Source organism: Hordeum vulgare, chromosome 7H (genome assembly GCF_904849725.1).
Source record: "Hordeum vulgare subsp. vulgare chromosome 7H, MorexV3_pseudomolecules_assembly, whole genome shotgun sequence".
NCBI lineage: Eukaryota > Viridiplantae > Streptophyta > Magnoliopsida > Poales > Poaceae > Hordeum > Hordeum vulgare.
Genome location: NC_058524.1, coordinates 17,518,684 through 17,534,919, shown reverse-complemented (window position 1 = coordinate 17,534,919; position 16,236 = coordinate 17,518,684). Strand labels below are relative to the sequence as shown.

Here is a 16,236-nt window from a genome sequence, read left to right as displayed (position 1 = left end):
TGACCCTATGTGCTGATGCCGCCGGGCTGTGTAGGGGCATCCATGTCTTCAAACGCATCGTCTTCGCACAAATGCAAGGAATATCCGATCTCTCCAAACACCAAGTGCTCCTTTTATACCTAAATAATTATAGTTGAAAAAAACTAGTCTAGTTTTTTCTAACTATAATTATTTAGATAAAAAGGGAGTAGCTGAGGATTCCGTTAATTTGGGCGCATAAGAGCAACTCTAGCAGACCCCGCATAATGCCGGTCCGCAAAACGCGTTTGCAGTTAGCGCAAAACCCCTTTTACGGGCCGGCGCGGGCTGACATGGATGCAGACCTCCCAAACGGACCCGTACAAAAGTATATTTGTTGAATATGCTTTTATACATATAGGGTTTTGCGGGATCAGTTCGGACACGGCCGCGTCGCCCCGAAAATAGAAAACGCTAAATTCTCGCATTTGACATAAGTTCTCACAATAAGTTCAAATTCAAACAAACATAACACAATTTTACACGCAAATAAAAGCCATGTTCAGTACGACAAACGCAAAAGAGGGTCTTGCATCATCTTGGTCGATCTTCACTCGGCGCCATCGAGTCCATCTTGAATTTCATCGGCATTGCCACCATATGGAGCAGAGAAGACCACTCTCCTCTTCAAGATCTCTCTCCTTGCCATATCATGCCATGTTTTTGTGAGGTCGTCTATGTCATCGCAGTTCATTGACATGATCTTGTTCTCTTCGGCGAGCAACAAAGATTCTTTGTCGATCAATTTCCACTTCTCGCACTTTTGGAGCAACTCCCAACAATGTTGTAGTTTGAAGAATTTGCCTTCCGAAACTTCCATGTCTTTGTATCTATGTTGGGCAAACTTCCATGCCTTCCGAAACAAAGTGATGTAATCAATTCTCATGATGCAAATATGATTACGCACAACTTGAACAAAGGCAAAACAAACTCACATAGTCGGATTCCACGGTCCCACTTGGAAGTGCATTGCGTACTTGCTCCAAGCAAGCTGCCCAACGGCTGCACTTGATATTCTCCCAACGCCCTTCAAGCGACCGAAATATGCGTGAAGTCCTATTGGGATACTTTGCCATAATGCGGAAGTATTGATCTTCGATCCTTTGCCAATATCTTTTGGCGGTTTGAGAAGTACCCGTGCATACATCAAGAGACACCACACTCCATGCTTGGATCAAAGCTTGATCTTCCAAGATTGTGTAGTTCTTCGATCTTTGGCTATATGGAACGATTGACAAGTCACGAGCTATCGCAACAAATGACGAAAACGAAAGAAAATGACCATGACCGAAGTCGCATACCTTCCGGCCATTTCGTCGAACACCTCGCTTGCGGGGGAGCGACACCGTTGAACGGCATCGCCGGGGCATCTCTTTCCGGGATGGAGAGAGAGGATGAAGGAGCCAGAATCCTCTTCCTCTTACGCCCGCGGCCTTGGTGACCTTCTCCGCCGTCGGCCGAGATCGCACAACAACGTTAGCGCCCGGAGCGCGAGCCTTCGCGGCGGGGGCTGTCGGATTTCCGCCCGGCACGACCACGTTGCCCTGTCGCTTGCGGGCAGGCACGGCGCTAGCTTGAGCGACGGCGGGGCCAACATGGCCGGCGACGAGATCCGCCCGAGGGGAAGGAGCGTGCGCGACCTCGAGGGTGACGGGGGGCAGCAAGGAGGCGTCCATGGCGGCGAGGGATGGCCGCGAAGGACGCACCGGAGCGCGCGGTGGCGAGGCAATGGTGGCGGCGGGTGAGGGGGAGCGGGAAAGGCCGTGCGGAAATGTCCCTCCCGCCAAATCTTGCTGCGGATAGAGGTTGAGCTCGAGTCGGCCTCTCGGCCCGTGAAACTAGAGGTTGGGGAGAAGTTTTGCCGCGGCCGGCAAAAATATTTACGGATCGGGACAAGATGCGTGGTCTGATCGGGCAGGTTTTTTCGTCCTGATCCGTACTTTAACGGTTATTTTACGGGTCGGGGCATTATGCGGGGTCCGCTAGAGTTTCTCTAGGTGCAAAAGTAACGACGCTGGGACATGGCAAGGGCGAAGCACCGATTTCACGGCAAAGGCCGCAGCATGGTTTGACAATGCCCCTAATTTTTCCTTTTATACGTTTCCCTTGAGGCTTTTGGATTCTTGGAGATTTTCTTTTTGTCCATTTTGCAGGATTCATTTCTTGATGTTCAATGAAATGTACGAGCCAAAAATAAGTTTTACTCCATTATATTTAGGAAATCGACTAGGTCTGGCCAAAACTTAATGAAGTAAAAATACTCCACGAAGGATTATTTTACTCCGTGGGATCCTCCGTTATCTTTATGGTATCGTAAGAAATGCCCTAAATAGGGTAGTATATGCACCGGGGAATGAACAGTGAGATATTGTTGCTTCTTACCGGGTACTTAAAAAAAAAGTTCACTTTAAATTCTACAACCATTGAATCGGAGGGAACAGCCATGATTTGCTGGTTCAACAGTCAAGAAGTTGATCTCTGACCTAGTCCACTATATGTGAGGTGGTCCTTGAAGCTTCCCCGTTCGCGCGTGCCGGCGGCAGTCCGGCTGCAGGTTTGACCGCTCGATCCGATTTTGAATTTTCGATCCGGAGGCGAACCTATAAAATCTCCACCCCGGCGTTCCGTTCCGCCACAGCACAAACAGTGCAGGCAATTAGCGCCCGATCTAACAAACAAGCAAACATCTCTCGATCCGGCAAGCAGCAGCTGACCCTGAGATCCGAATAAGGGAGTCGTGTAGGTTCCAGGTCGAAGCAAGCTTGCCGAGGATCCATGGCCATGGAGAGGTTCTTGACGGCGCTTGTCTTCTGCGCGCGAGGCGCCCCTCGACGGATACAGCACGTCTGTGATGACAACCGGCTCCGCTAGCAAGCTGGTCTCCGGCGGCACGTCGAAACCGGCGGCTCACAAGGTGGATGCTGAGGAGAAGAAGCAGGGATACTCCGGCGGTCCGACGTTGCAGCGGCATGCTGGGTTCCAGATATCCTTCGACGGCCTCAACTGTTTCAATATACCATCGTCATGCACTGAGCATGCCTTTTCTTTACCTGTATAAGGCTTGGATCAGTTAGAATGTTTACACGTACGTACTTCATTACTGGTAGTGCACATGCATAAACTTGTGCACAAACGGAAGTATTTTTAAGTGGAGGTTTATTGAATTCGTATGGAAGTGTATGTACATCGTTTTTAATCGAGTTAATTGCATGAAACTACCACAATTCGGCACGACTGTAACGGATTGGTATCACTAGTCACTTTTTTTGCAAGCCAGTATCAACTCAGAGCCTAGTTGTTGCATAACGGCCCAACCACCGTATAACAACGTATTAATATTAACAGTGTATTTGACCATGCGGCCCTACCTGTCAGGTGACACGCTGGCCAAGCGACGCGTGCCGCTCCGCTAACTAGAACGAGGCTGGTCGATCGGTGTAAAAGGCTAGGCTGGGTTGAACCAAGCCGCTCGCCTCACTCTCACCCTCCTGTCTTCGATTCGTAGCCGCCCACCGAGCAGTCCGCTGCCGCCGTCGACGTGCCACGGTGTACGAGGGTGAGATCAGCGACTCCTATTGATAACACCGCAACAAGTTGATAGAATTCATGTTCAACATCAACACCATATTCCACATTTTGATAGCAGCACAAGTTGACAAATATAAGTGCATTAATAAGATCAACATCTATTCAACTACCATTGAGCGGATATCAATTTCAAGAACATCATATTCAACAACCATAACCTTTAGAGCGAAAATGAAATATTTGAGAGTATTTTGGTTTTAGGGGATCTATTAGAACACCCTTCATCTTTAATAAAAGAATATCCTCTCAAATAGAACTTGTAAAGTATCTGCTAGAGAAACCCTTAGCACGCAGTCTTTCAATATAGCTGAGCACTTTCTGCTCGAGAGGTTTTCCGAAGATTTTAAACTTAGCCCTAAGCTGAAACATAGTTGTAGTAGGTCGAGCTCCATGCAGGTAATTTTTGCATCACAATCCGTGCAGTTAAGTTTTTCTTTTATGTTTCCCTTAAATGAAACGACAAATAAACTTCAAACTTTACAGGACAACGAAACATTCTAATTAATTACAATGTGGGAAAAAACTTTCAGATTTTTTCATGCATCTTAAATACTTAAAATAAATTTTTTACTCAAAAAAATAATCTTATTTCGTATGTTTATGTCGGACCAAAAAATCTGAAAGTCTCTTCACACATTGAGATTCTAATTTTTCTTTTGGTTTTTTTCGAAAAGGGGTATAAAGTTTGTTTGACTTGCAAAGTTCAAACTCCATATGTTGTTGTAGATATAACATACCGTTAGTATTAATTATTCAAGAAGCAAAAACGCATCACACATACAGTACGTATATAAGTACATATGCACACGGGGCAGGCACCTCTCACCTCTCCAAATTAAGCCCGACGTCAAATAACACACATTTGGAATGGAACTAAGAAATGGAAGAAGAGTACGAAACCAGGATAGGCCGGCTTGCTCGCATGAACGACGCACATCTTCATAGCCTTACGGACGGCTGTTCGGCTCACATCAGTGACCGCCGCTGTGCTTATGCCCGCGCTTGTGGAGGCGGTGCTCCATGGCTTCCTCGCGGTGGGTCACCTTGGCCTGGTACAGCTCCGCCTCGGCGGCGGCGACCTTGGCCTTGCCCCGCTCGTGCGCCAGCTCACGCTCGTCGTGTGACCTTGCCGTCGCCGCCTCCGTTTTCTCGGCCACCTTGGCGTGCGTGATCTTGGCCTTGGCCTTGGCGGCGCTCGCGGCGTCCTTCACCTTCTCCTTGGCGAGATTCATCTTGATGTAGTATTATTGATTTGGTTAAGAGTTGTTAGTAGTAGCTTCTTCTCGTTGCTTTCCTTGTATGGTGGTGAGTGAGCGAGGTTATATAGCCGCCGGTGTCCGGACGATGCTCGCTGGAGGACAAGGACTTGGTGTCGGCGAGATGGATGTGGATCAACTGCCGTTGCGCCGTTGCTGAGTGGGTGGATTGTTTAGGCTGGGTTTGATTCGATAGGGAACCGTGGCCACATGAGTCCTCAAGTCGGCAACCTTTTAAAAAAGAGATGAAGTCGGCCACCTGCAAGTGCAATGGACGACTGAGCCGTGTCCACTCGTTATTTTTGGCCAATGCTTCATACGGATTCTAAAGTGTGGTAATCTATTTTATACAGTATTAACAGTATTTGACGGGCTAACTAAAAAAAGATAATTAAGCTAGAAAAATTCACAAAAATTAGAAACATCTGAAGTTTATTCGATTAATTAGACAATCACAATCATTTATTTTTCCAATCTCTTCTCTCCCCAATAATAAAGCAACGATGGCTTCTGCCGTCCGTCGTGGCGTTTTTGTAGAAAAGCCTCTGTAGTTTCTTTTAATTAACACGTAGTTCGTTTATAAGTGAGGCTGGACCTTTTTTTTCACATTTTACACAAGACCCCCTTACTTTCATGCTAAATAATCCATGGTCCAAATTATAATCAGAGTGAATTGTTTTTAAATTTTTTTACGTAAACCCCTTGCATATGCGATAATAACCTCGAAGTCCATTCAGAATAAATATGTATTTTTAAATAACAATATCTTTTAAACTGTAAATTCAATTTAAACATGTTATATATGAAACTTGATTAAAAAAATGTGTAGAGTTTGAATATGTTGTTATTTTACATGTTAACTATTTTTAAAAATACTACTCCCTCTATCCGAAAATATTTGTCCTAGAAATGGATATAATGGATGTATCCATAACTAAAATAAATTTAGATACATTCATCTTTAGGACAAGTATTTCCGGACGGGGGGAGTATATAGGATACAATGCTAATCAATATTTATCTTTATTTCGTACCGACTATTTGTGTTGTAACAGGTTAACTTAAGCATCAATATTTGAGAAATGTTATAATCTTTGAACATGATGTACTTGCACTAGGTTTTTTCTTTGTACATATTTTATAATCTAAGACCTTACGTACGTGCCTTTTTTTTACAGTATCCACGCGCGTTTTTATCAATGGACTACACTTTTTTCATTGTTCATTTTTCTCCCGTTGCAACGCACGGGTATTTGTGCTAGTATCTCAAAAGCAAAACGAAATTACCCACCATTGGCGTACGTGATTTCCATCATCATTAAAACGGCGAAATTACCAACCTTTGTCCTTCAAATAATATTTCAATACACACATATGCCATCATTAAAAACGTCCCTCCTCTCATATCCCTCACTATTCTTTCACGTCCAAGCCACAAAATCCGCGCCACCGCTACCAATGGGATCCAGTGCTTAGGAACGCTCTAACACATGACCTTAAACATACGTCTGTTTTATCTAGATTCTATCCGTTTGGTTATGATAATGGGGCCTCATCCAGATATTTTCTTTGATGCATCGGTCTTGCGCCCGACACATGACCGCATATAGTCCGCCACCGCTGGGAAAGACCCTATGACTATGCAAATAACCAAATAAATAAGAAAGTACAAATACTTTTACAATCAAAATAGTTCCACATTCAAATAAAAAGACAATTAAACATTTTTACAACCCAATCGAAATTGTGTTGAATAGATGAAATATAAAATAATTGATAGATCTAGTGAACTGGAACAACTCTCGAGCAAAAGATTCATTCTAACAGCTGTGATGCAAGAGGCTTCGCTCGATTTTGATTTCTACATGTTCCAAGTTAAGGCAGTAGAATACCTGAAAAATGAGGAGCCACTTGCTGCCCTACCCGTGCTGAACACAACGGCAATCCCACCGTCTGAGCAAGCAGGCAAAGACACGGATACCACACCAGCAACCTCCAAACACGATGTGGAGGGACTTCTGTGTTCAGATATGAAGGATGGAGAGGTACGAATATGCAATTCGGCTCTAGGGTTCAAATGATCCCGAAATCTGGACCAGACAGCCTTAACGAGATTTCAGCCAGCCACTGCATTGGACGTGTATTCCAGATTTCCCAGGTCATAATAAACCGTGCTCTGGCGATCGTCTGCAACACATTTAAAGAGCATGGGTTCGTCCGGTGGAAACATGCACCACTACTTACTTGGCGGTGAAGAATCCCCGTGGGACGGAGTCATACCTGGCCATCTTCGGCTCGGCCGGCCGGCCCGGCCAGGCCCGACCCGAAAATCTAGGGCCTAGGCCTGACTGGCTTGCCCGTGGGCCGGGCTTGGGCCTGAGTTTTGAGCCTGCCAATAGGGCCTGGCCGGGCTTGGGCTTGGCATATTGAGATTTTAAGAAAGATGCCTAGCCCGCGGCCTGAGGCCCGACGGGGTTTTCAACCAATGGGCCAGACTTGGGCTTCAAAAGTATGCCCGGTGGTAGGGCCAGGGCTGGGCCTGGGCTTCAGTTTTCTGCTATGGGCTTTTTCAGGCCCGGTCCGGCCCATAGGGGTGGGGTGGCGGGGGTTTTGGCAGTGAGCCAAAGGTGGCCAAATAGGGTGACCGATTCGGTTGCGGGTGCATAGTTCCTGCTGCCACTTTTTCAGGGAAGCGCAGGAGCTCGCGCCATATCACGCCGCAAGCCGACCTGAGAGGAAACAGTCGATTTGGTCGTTCTAAGCGTGCTTGCCACGGAGGTGCTTTGGATGCAGGACATGTTAGCAAACGGGCTCCTTTTGCATCGTGCAATCATGGTTCGGTGTGATTAAAGCTACCAAAAACGTCACTCGTAGCGCGGCCATGGAGATGACCATGAGTGAGTTTGTCATTGATTTTCGGAAAAAAGTTCATTTTAAACCCTGAATTCGTAAAGGTCGGCCGGAATAAACCCTCAAGTCAAAATCCTGATCGATTGTACCTGAACTATGCAATCCTGGTCTAAATCAAACATTTTCGCCATTTTCCAAACAGGGATCGTTGATGTGGCATACGATGACCGGGATTGGGCCGGCCCAGTTCATGGAAGCGCGTTTTTTCGTTTGTTTTTTTGTTTTGTTTTTTTGTTTTTCTTTTATGTTTTTTCCTTTCATTTTCTGTTTTTCCTTTTTCTTTTCTGATTTTTTCCCATATGCGACTGAATCAATGGTTGGCCTACCACATGAACCCTACCCAAGCCAAACGGGGCCATACAGATCTCTGCGGTGAGTAGAGAAGAGAAACAGAGAGGACGGTCTAACGGTACAATGGCGCTGCTTCGACCGGACGTCAATGACGCGGTTCCCCATCTCCTCCTTTCGCGGTGGCCGTGACGCACAACCTCATCCGTCTCCGCCTCGAACTGATCATGAGATGAAGCAGCGAGGAGTACCAGCCCTCGAAGTCCGACACCCGCTTCAACCGCCCCCTGCGTGGCGGCGCGCAGCGCCGACTCCTTCAGGGTGGCGCCCTCGCCCTCGCCGCTGGTGTCAAGGACCGCCGCGAGCTTGCCGACGGCCTCGTCCACGGCATCGATCTCGTTGCTGGTCGCTGATTTGGCGACGCGCGCGGTGGCGGTGAGCTGATGGCCGCGCCCACCGCGGGTCGATGAATGGGATGGAAGGGAGCGTCGGCAGGGCAGGGGAGGAAGCGACGGCCCCCTCGCCGTGGCCGTCGCGGTACACGAGCATGGCGGGCGTGCGGCTGACGGAGGACGGGGACGGGGGCGAGGACGAGACGAGGTGGGGCGCGAGGCAAGAGAGGAGGCGGCGGCGACGAAGGCGATCAACGCGGGCAGCGATGGCGTTGCAAGCCTCGAGTAGCGCGGCCCAACAAATTTTAAATCAAAAAATAAATAAAGCAGGCCGGCCCATAAGATGAATCCCGGTTAGAATTTGCTAGGGTTCGATTTAGATCGGGATTACATAGTTCAAGGTACGATCGACCGGGATTTCGATTTGGGGGTTCATTTCGTCCGATCATTACAAATTTAAGGTTTAAAATGAACTTTTTCCTTGATTTTCACACATGCTGCCCAAACATCAGATCCAGAGATCGACAATGACTGCACCGGGCACGCGCAGGGAGACCCGACACGCTCTCCTCGTCCACCCGCAACGCCTCCTGCACAATTCCCACATGCTGGCTCCGTGTTGCCGAGGAGGAGCCAAGCGCGGTGCATGAAAGAGGATGAGCCGAGGCGTTGTGTCGCCGAAGTACTTCAGGTTGTGCCATGGTTGGTTCATGTGTGCTCAGGCGGTCGTGTTGTCTCGCTCTCGCGCTGCCGACCAAGGAGGAGGAGTGGAAGCATACGACGTCGTGGCTATTCCTTGCAGACTGCATGATTGTAGCGTCTGCGAGGCCCGTCTGAGGTGTGGGACCGATGGAGGCCTCCATTTTCCTAATCTATCCAAGCAACCTCTAATCATTTAAGTAAAATTGTTTTCTCTTTATAATTTGGGTGGTTCCAAACAGAGCATTATAATGGATCCTATAGGATCATCTAGAGATGTCCTTAGCTCGCGGTTTTTCAATTTCGCTGAACAAATTCTGCTAGAGATGTTCTCCCAAGTTTTTAAATTTAGCCGATAGCTGAAAAGAAAATCATCGATTTGTGATCGGAAGTAAATAATTTTCTTTTGTTTTGGGCGTGTTGTATCTGTCTCTCTACAATTTAGTTTTGCGGTTCGTTCCACCAAAATAAGTATATAGAAAGAAAAACTTATGTCAGTCTGTTAGTAATTAGTCACTCAATCTTAAAGTAAATGACTTAATTTGATACTAATTTTGTACTTGGAATGAAAGTAGTATTCAAGAAGCCAAAATACATAGTATGAAGAAACTTATGTCAGTCTATTATTAATTATTCAAGAAGCCAAAATACATGCATATGCTCATGGGGCAGGCAGCTCTCAACTCTCGAAATTAAGCCCGACGTCAATGAACATTAGACATTTGGACTGGCAGTAAAAAAATGAGAATGGAAAAGGAGTTGTAAACCGGTACATCAGCGGCCAGCCGTGCAACTTCTCCCTATATATACATCAGTGGCCAGCGCCGTGCTTGTGCCCGATGCCAGCGCCGTGCTTGTGGAGGCGATGCTCCATGGCCTCCTCGCGGTGGGTCACCTTGGCCTGGTGAAGCTCAGCCTCGGCGGCGGCGACCTTGGCCTTGCCCCGCTCGTGCGCCAGCTCGCGCTCGTCGTGTGACCTCGCCGTCGCCGCCTCGGTCTTCTCGGCCACCTTGGCCTGCGTGATCTTGGCCTTGGCCTTGGCCGCGCTCGCCGCGTCCTTCACCTTCTCCTTGGCGTGATTCATCTTGATTTGGGTTAGAGCTCGGTGCTAGCTTCTTCGTGCTTGGTTGCTTTCCTTATATAGCCGGGCTATTACTTCCCCATCATGTGGACGACGTCGCGTGTATGGAAACGAGCGGTAGATGAACCAGCCGAGTCACGTGCCGACAAGGACGTGGCGTCGGTCGGATAGAGATGGATCAACGGCAGGTTCGCCGTTGCTCAGTGGGTGGATTGTTTAAGCTGGATGATTCGTTAGGGACTGGACACGGAACCGTGGCCGCATGCGTCTTGTCGGCTACCTTTTAAGAATCAACTGAAGTCGGCAACCTGCAATGGACTGACACACGTGTCCACTCATTTTCTCCCGAAGATATCTAAGTCTAAGTTGAAAGAGCATCTACTTGCAAATCCGGCTGTAGATCCTTTCACATGGTAGAAACTATAGCTAAGCATATACAACTCTTTATTGAACAACTAGCAAAGGGCCCGTGCGTCGCAACGGAAGAAAAAAAAGATTATAATCTTCAATGGACGAACACATTTTGCTGAATCATCAGGATACACTATTACTTTCAATTTCATGAAATCTTGAACATTTTTTTAAAATCGTGCACATATTTGAAAGCGTGAAACTTTTCTAAATTAGTGAACACTTATTAATTCATAACCATTTTCTATAAGTAAGAATATTTTTTGAATTCATGAATATCTAATACTATTGGAAGATAATTTTGAAATTAGGAAAAATTAAACAATTTTCTTGAATTGACGAACATTTCTGGAATCGACGAACATTTTTTTGAAATTTATTGGAACAATTTTTGAAATTCGCAAACATTTTTTTGATTTAACAAATATTTTTTGAAATTAAAAAACATTTTTTGAAATGCATGATCATTTTTTTGAATGAATAAACTCTTTTGTAAGTCACGAACAGTTTTTGAATTTTTAGGATATTTTCCATCGATAAAAATTTCTTGGATTGGTAAAAATTTATTCAATTTCATTAACATTTTTTTACACAAGAACTTTTAAAAAAATCATGAATATTTTATTATTTGCCAAACATTTATTTTCAATGTTCCAAACATTTTCTGTACAAAAACAGGGCAGCTGTGATGGAACCGCCCTGTCGACCGCCCGTGTTGACCATGTCAGCCACACCAGACTTCATCTGCTCCTAGTAGCTTTCGTCCATAGGCAATCTTCAGAACTTCTCCCCGGATAACTCAGATGCAGCAGTGACTTCCTAGGCTAGTTCATCACTTGGTGTGAAGATTCCTGAAGAGACATGTCCATTAGTATGCATGACTTCAGAGTACTCCACTATTTCCATCTTAGAAGCACACAAAATTGAAGTTGGCTGAGAGAAAAATATGTGTTTGAGCTTACCAGCAATGCTAGGCCCAAGTGCAACAACACATGCACCGGTTAATGTTGCCAGATCAATAATCTGCATGTCACAATAATTACATTAAGTCGCAAGGCAACTGAGTAAAAAGTTCAAAGCAAACTAATGAACATCACTTATCTGTTCTAAGTTATCTTTCTCTTTCAACAGATATGATAAGCATAATTGATTGTTTAGGTCATGTAGTGCGATGCATAACTCCTTATATGGCAAGCTAAAAAGGAAAAATGATAAATCATGCTTTTGTAAGTGGACTGAGCAAATAAAGTAGTGTCCCTCGATGCTGAATAAGGATATGAGTTTTACTACAAATTTTTCAATATATCCGCATTACAACTACTACAACAATATCTGGTTGATATTCCACTTAAAGTTCTCTACATCAATCGTCAAAGCCGCCAAATTTGTATGAACAGAATATGATGTCTAAAAAAGCAATTTATTACCTTGTCAACACCTTGATTACAAGCATAGACCAAAGCATCAGCAAGCGTAAGCCTCCCTTCAGCGTTAGTGTTATCTCCCCTCTCAAATTACGTAGAAGCTGTTAATTTGAAGTTCAGCCACAGATGTAATTTGTTTAGAATCCGTGTGCAAATATAGAGTATATGAAAAATAACCATGATAGGGTAGTATACATATAAGAATTCTTAGTTTTAAATTTCCAGTAGTATGCCGAGATTAAGAAGCATGTCTGCATGCACATATATACACATAATAGTTCTTAAAAGTGAAATAAATGTTGTAGACTTTTGAGGAGCAGTTGTAAGGAACGCTAACCTCATGGTTTCAGGTGTGATCGACATGAATTATAATGGAAGGTTTGAACAACTGCATTGCCACCCTGACCTCATGGTTTAAGGTCTGATCGGCATGAATTATAATGGAAGGTTCAGACAACTGCATTGCCACACTGTCGTTGTAGCACTTCTCATGTTTAGATTGCAGACCCTTCCTGTCCACCATCGTATTACTTTCGCCCCTGAACTTTCCTTCTGTAAGTACCTAGTTCGGCTACTAAAACTACAACTTCAAAGTACCCGCGCTTCTGCCGTCCATCCAATACTGCAGCCTGGTCCAGTCTTAATGTTGTAGCCTCCACTGCAGATAAATTGGTGAATTGAGTGTTAAGATTTAACAGTCATGAATTATTAATATCACTGCATTCTACCAGCATGACAAAGCATATTGAAGATGACAAATCTACCCAGTACAGTAGTGTAATTCATAAAATATGCTTACGGTACAAACCTGTCAAATGTTAGACCCTTCCCAACAATAGCCAACTTTCTCTTGACATTGCCACCAACGGGCTTGTAGCACAAGTGGATGAAGTGAGGAGGATTTACAGAAGCTGCAGCAACTCCCAAGTAGGAGCCCATCTTTAACTCCAACAAGACCCACTATCCAGTTCTTGGTCTTGGACGGTCTCCTCGCTAATGTACATATGGAGTAGGCGACGTCGGCCCGCGGGCGATTCACCGAGGTCGAAAACATTATCCTTGCAACATCCAGCAAAAAAGATTTTACCAAGGCCGCATAGATGCTGCATTGTATGGTGAGGGAGGGGGAATCGCTCACTCCTGAAGTGCCGCTCCTTGGGCGGGCACTCCACGTGGTTCGTCGCCTTCACGATGGCGATATCCAAATCCTGCAAAGATCCGAAATTCCTGGCAGGATAATCAGAGGAACGAAGTGCAGGTCGTGCAAAGATCCGAAATTCCTGGTGTCAATATGCAGGATAATCAGAGGAACGAAGTGCAGGTTGGGAGGAGATGCAAGGGGAGGCGTTGGTGGTAGGATGGGCAGGGCTGACCTTGTACTCGCCGTTAAGTTGGTGAGGCCAACCTTGGTGGAGTCGTTGAGGGCGCCGTAGGCCTTGCGCCAGGTGCCGGACCCCATGGCCGCCGTCGTCGCCCTCGCCCTCGCCCCGGCTCCGGCTCCCGCCACGCCCCGCCGTGTCCGCGCCGCCCCTCACCTCGCCGTTGCTGGAGAGAGCGTCTGGATAAGATGAAACATAGGATCGCATTTGAAATTCTTACAAATGTAGGGGGCTTTTTGAAACAATGAAGCGTTTTCTCAGATCCACTTCAGAAGGGACTGCGGGTTGATTTACCAAAAACAGGAGGTTTGTTTTGCAAAAACGTCACGACGGACGGAAGAAGCGCTCCGTGCTTTATTATTAGGGGAGATTTGGAAAAACATGGTCGACTGCATTTAAAAGGCCCTGTTTGCACAAGAGGACTTATAGCAAAGCATGTGCAAGACTTTAAGATAGTTATGAGACAACACAACTATGAAAAGAGAAGTTTACCTTCTGCCTATCACAAATCTCTATTATTTAAGAAAAATCTGTCGTTGTCGTGATGGTTCAACCTATCGATCCTGCGCCCCCGCACCCCCTCCCCGATCGCACTATCGATAATTCCTTCTTTCCCGACGCACGCACGTTCCCGACATTGCCGTTCCCCCTCGCAAGATTACTCCATCGAAGAGGGAAAAAGGCAACATCCGCATATCCTCCCAAACCCCACGATCTCTCTTCTCTTCTCCTCTCCCAACCCACCCAATCGCAGGGGCCATGGAAGCAGTTCCTCGTCCACCCCATAGCACACCGCCCCTCCCTTTTCGTTCTTCTTCCTCCTTCTATCCTCTCGCGCATCCCGCTTGGTGCTCATGGTCGGCGCCTCTGCCCACTGCCGCCATGACGCATCTAAATCTTCGGATCCATCTCCCGCGCCCCCTTCATCGATGACTCCTCCTTTGCTCCAAAAATGATGCGACGACGCCCTCTCGTTCGTGCCAGCGTCTCCTCCTCGTCTCAGCACCCGAACACCCCGTCCCTGTAGAAGGAGAAGGTCCGTTTGGCCGTGGCGACCCAGAGGCGCACACCGCTTTGTCGCCAGTGCAGCTCCTCCAGCGTCGTGATCGGATGGCGCTGGGAAGAAAATCCAGTTGCCTGCTCCTCCCTCACGTGAATTTTAATTTACCCACATGTGCCATTGGGTTTACCCCACGCCCCCAGGATTTCTTTTGGGCTGCAGTTTCCTTCTTTCTTGTTGTATGGAGCTGAGGAACTCACGATGTGGTGCTGGAACGGGGAGGTCCTCGCCTACATCAAGGCAATGTGTCTGTCATCTGGAACCATGTGACCAAGGACCATCGGCACAAAGGCAATGGTGGCGCGGCCGTGGCTGTACCCGTACGATGTGAAGTGATGTAGAACCTCCCACTCCTCTTCCAGGTTGCTACACCATCCCTAATTCCACTGACCAACGTCGGCGGTGGCAGCTTAAAGCCGTATGTTATACACCAGCCATATCCGATCTGTGATTTGCTCACCGCATGGCAAGGTGTGGCATGTCCTGAGGGTAACCGAAGACAAAGGTAGTGAGGTGACGACTCAGAGCTATGGCATAGGGTTAGTAGGCATGTCGTGGGTTCAACAATCATTGATTACAATTCATGATGATCTGATGGCATTGACAACAATGGTACCAATCCAATGTTTATCTAGGCATGTCCGCTTGGTGCATGCATGTCCCCTGGTCGAGTAAATGTATGCTTATATTTATTCCCTCCAATATGAATTTCATTAGCACGCTTCTATGTCTATTTTTGACAAAGCCTTCTTCTGATTGTGTAGGCGATGATGGAGTAAAAGTATCAGGTTGCAAGTTGTAACCTTATGCAGCTGCATCTTATGGTGGATCTTCTGGAATAAAAGTATAAGTTTGCTGCATTATTGGTTACTCATTTTGGTAATGTTCTGCACTGAGTTTTTAGTTCATAGACCAATATTCAGTTTCTGCAAGAAAGTGAAGATATTCTAGAACGTTTATATACATCTCATATGGGATATCCCATAAATTCCGGACTGCCATTTTTTTCTCATAGAGATGCACCTGATTAGTTTGTTTCATGTGTTCCAAGGTATTCATATATCTTCTAAATGAATTGTCTACCGTCTGTGTTTTCACAAACGAAGCATGATAAACGAAGTATATGGACAACACTTCCGACTACAAATAGGCAGTGACCAGGCAATTATTTCTTGCTTGATTTTGTAATGTAAATTTAGGGAAGTGTTCTGCAACTTACCTACCAGTTTTCTAATCCGAGGCTAACATTGTACTTTCAGGATACATAACTCAGACTGTCATTTGGTGTCATACATGTTGAGAAATGAAAACAGTTGCCTTGCTTTAAACCTAGTTGTAATACTTCTAGGTCATGGAAGATTTGTTGGGGTCAACCCATTTGGAATGTTGATGGTATGGTGTTGGTTCCTTTATTCTTTGATACTGTAATCTAGAGCTTTGTTTCCTTGCATAAGTGTTATGTATGTAACAAGTTTTTAGTTAGTCACCCAGTTCTTACAGTGAGATTAATGCACGAATATGAATAAGGCAACCTTTTAGTTACTAAATTTTTTTTGTTTACGATAGCTCCTGCTTGTTTTCATGCCATCTAATTCTTGACTGTCATAATGAGAAACAATCCAAAACAAATCTTGGAAGTTGAGAAGTTAATGTCTCCTTTCTTCTTTCTATTTTTCTCCCTTACTATAATATCACAATGGGTATGTACTTTTCCTATGTAATATCCTATT

General features: G+C 45.8%; 2 protein-coding genes and 1 pseudogene across 2 annotated transcripts; 1 reads left to right on the top strand and 2 right to left on the bottom strand.

Moving 5' to 3' along the window:
* The first annotated feature begins 2,307 nt into the window (after positions 1-2,307).
* LOC123410720 lies at positions 2,308-3,367 on the top strand (annotated as a pseudogene).
* Positions 3,368-4,326: 959 nt separating this feature from the next.
* LOC123410719 (late embryogenesis abundant protein 6-like) lies at positions 4,327-4,896 on the bottom strand. The gene has a single exon (XM_045103654.1). It carries the CDS (start codon positions 4,836-4,838, stop codon positions 4,578-4,580), a length of 261 nt encoding a protein of 86 aa, XP_044959589.1. The 5' UTR covers positions 4,839-4,896; the 3' UTR covers positions 4,327-4,577.
* Positions 4,897-9,752: 4,856 nt separating this feature from the next.
* Positions 9,753-10,251, bottom strand: LOC123411140 (late embryogenesis abundant protein 6-like). Its single transcript, XM_045104069.1, has one exon. It carries the CDS (start codon positions 10,233-10,235, stop codon positions 9,963-9,965), a length of 273 nt encoding a protein of 90 aa, XP_044960004.1. The 5' UTR covers positions 10,236-10,251; the 3' UTR covers positions 9,753-9,962.
* Positions 10,252-16,236: the final 5,985 nt, after the last annotated feature.

Bases quoted from the DNA above. Each gene is read 5' to 3' on its own strand.
- LOC123410719 (XM_045103654.1), bottom strand. From the start codon at position 4,838: ATGAATCTCGCCAAGGAGAAGGTGAAGGACGCCGCGAGCGCCGCCAAG.
- LOC123411140 (XM_045104069.1), bottom strand. From the start codon at position 10,235: ATGAATCACGCCAAGGAGAAGGTGAAGGACGCGGCGAGCGCGGCCAAG.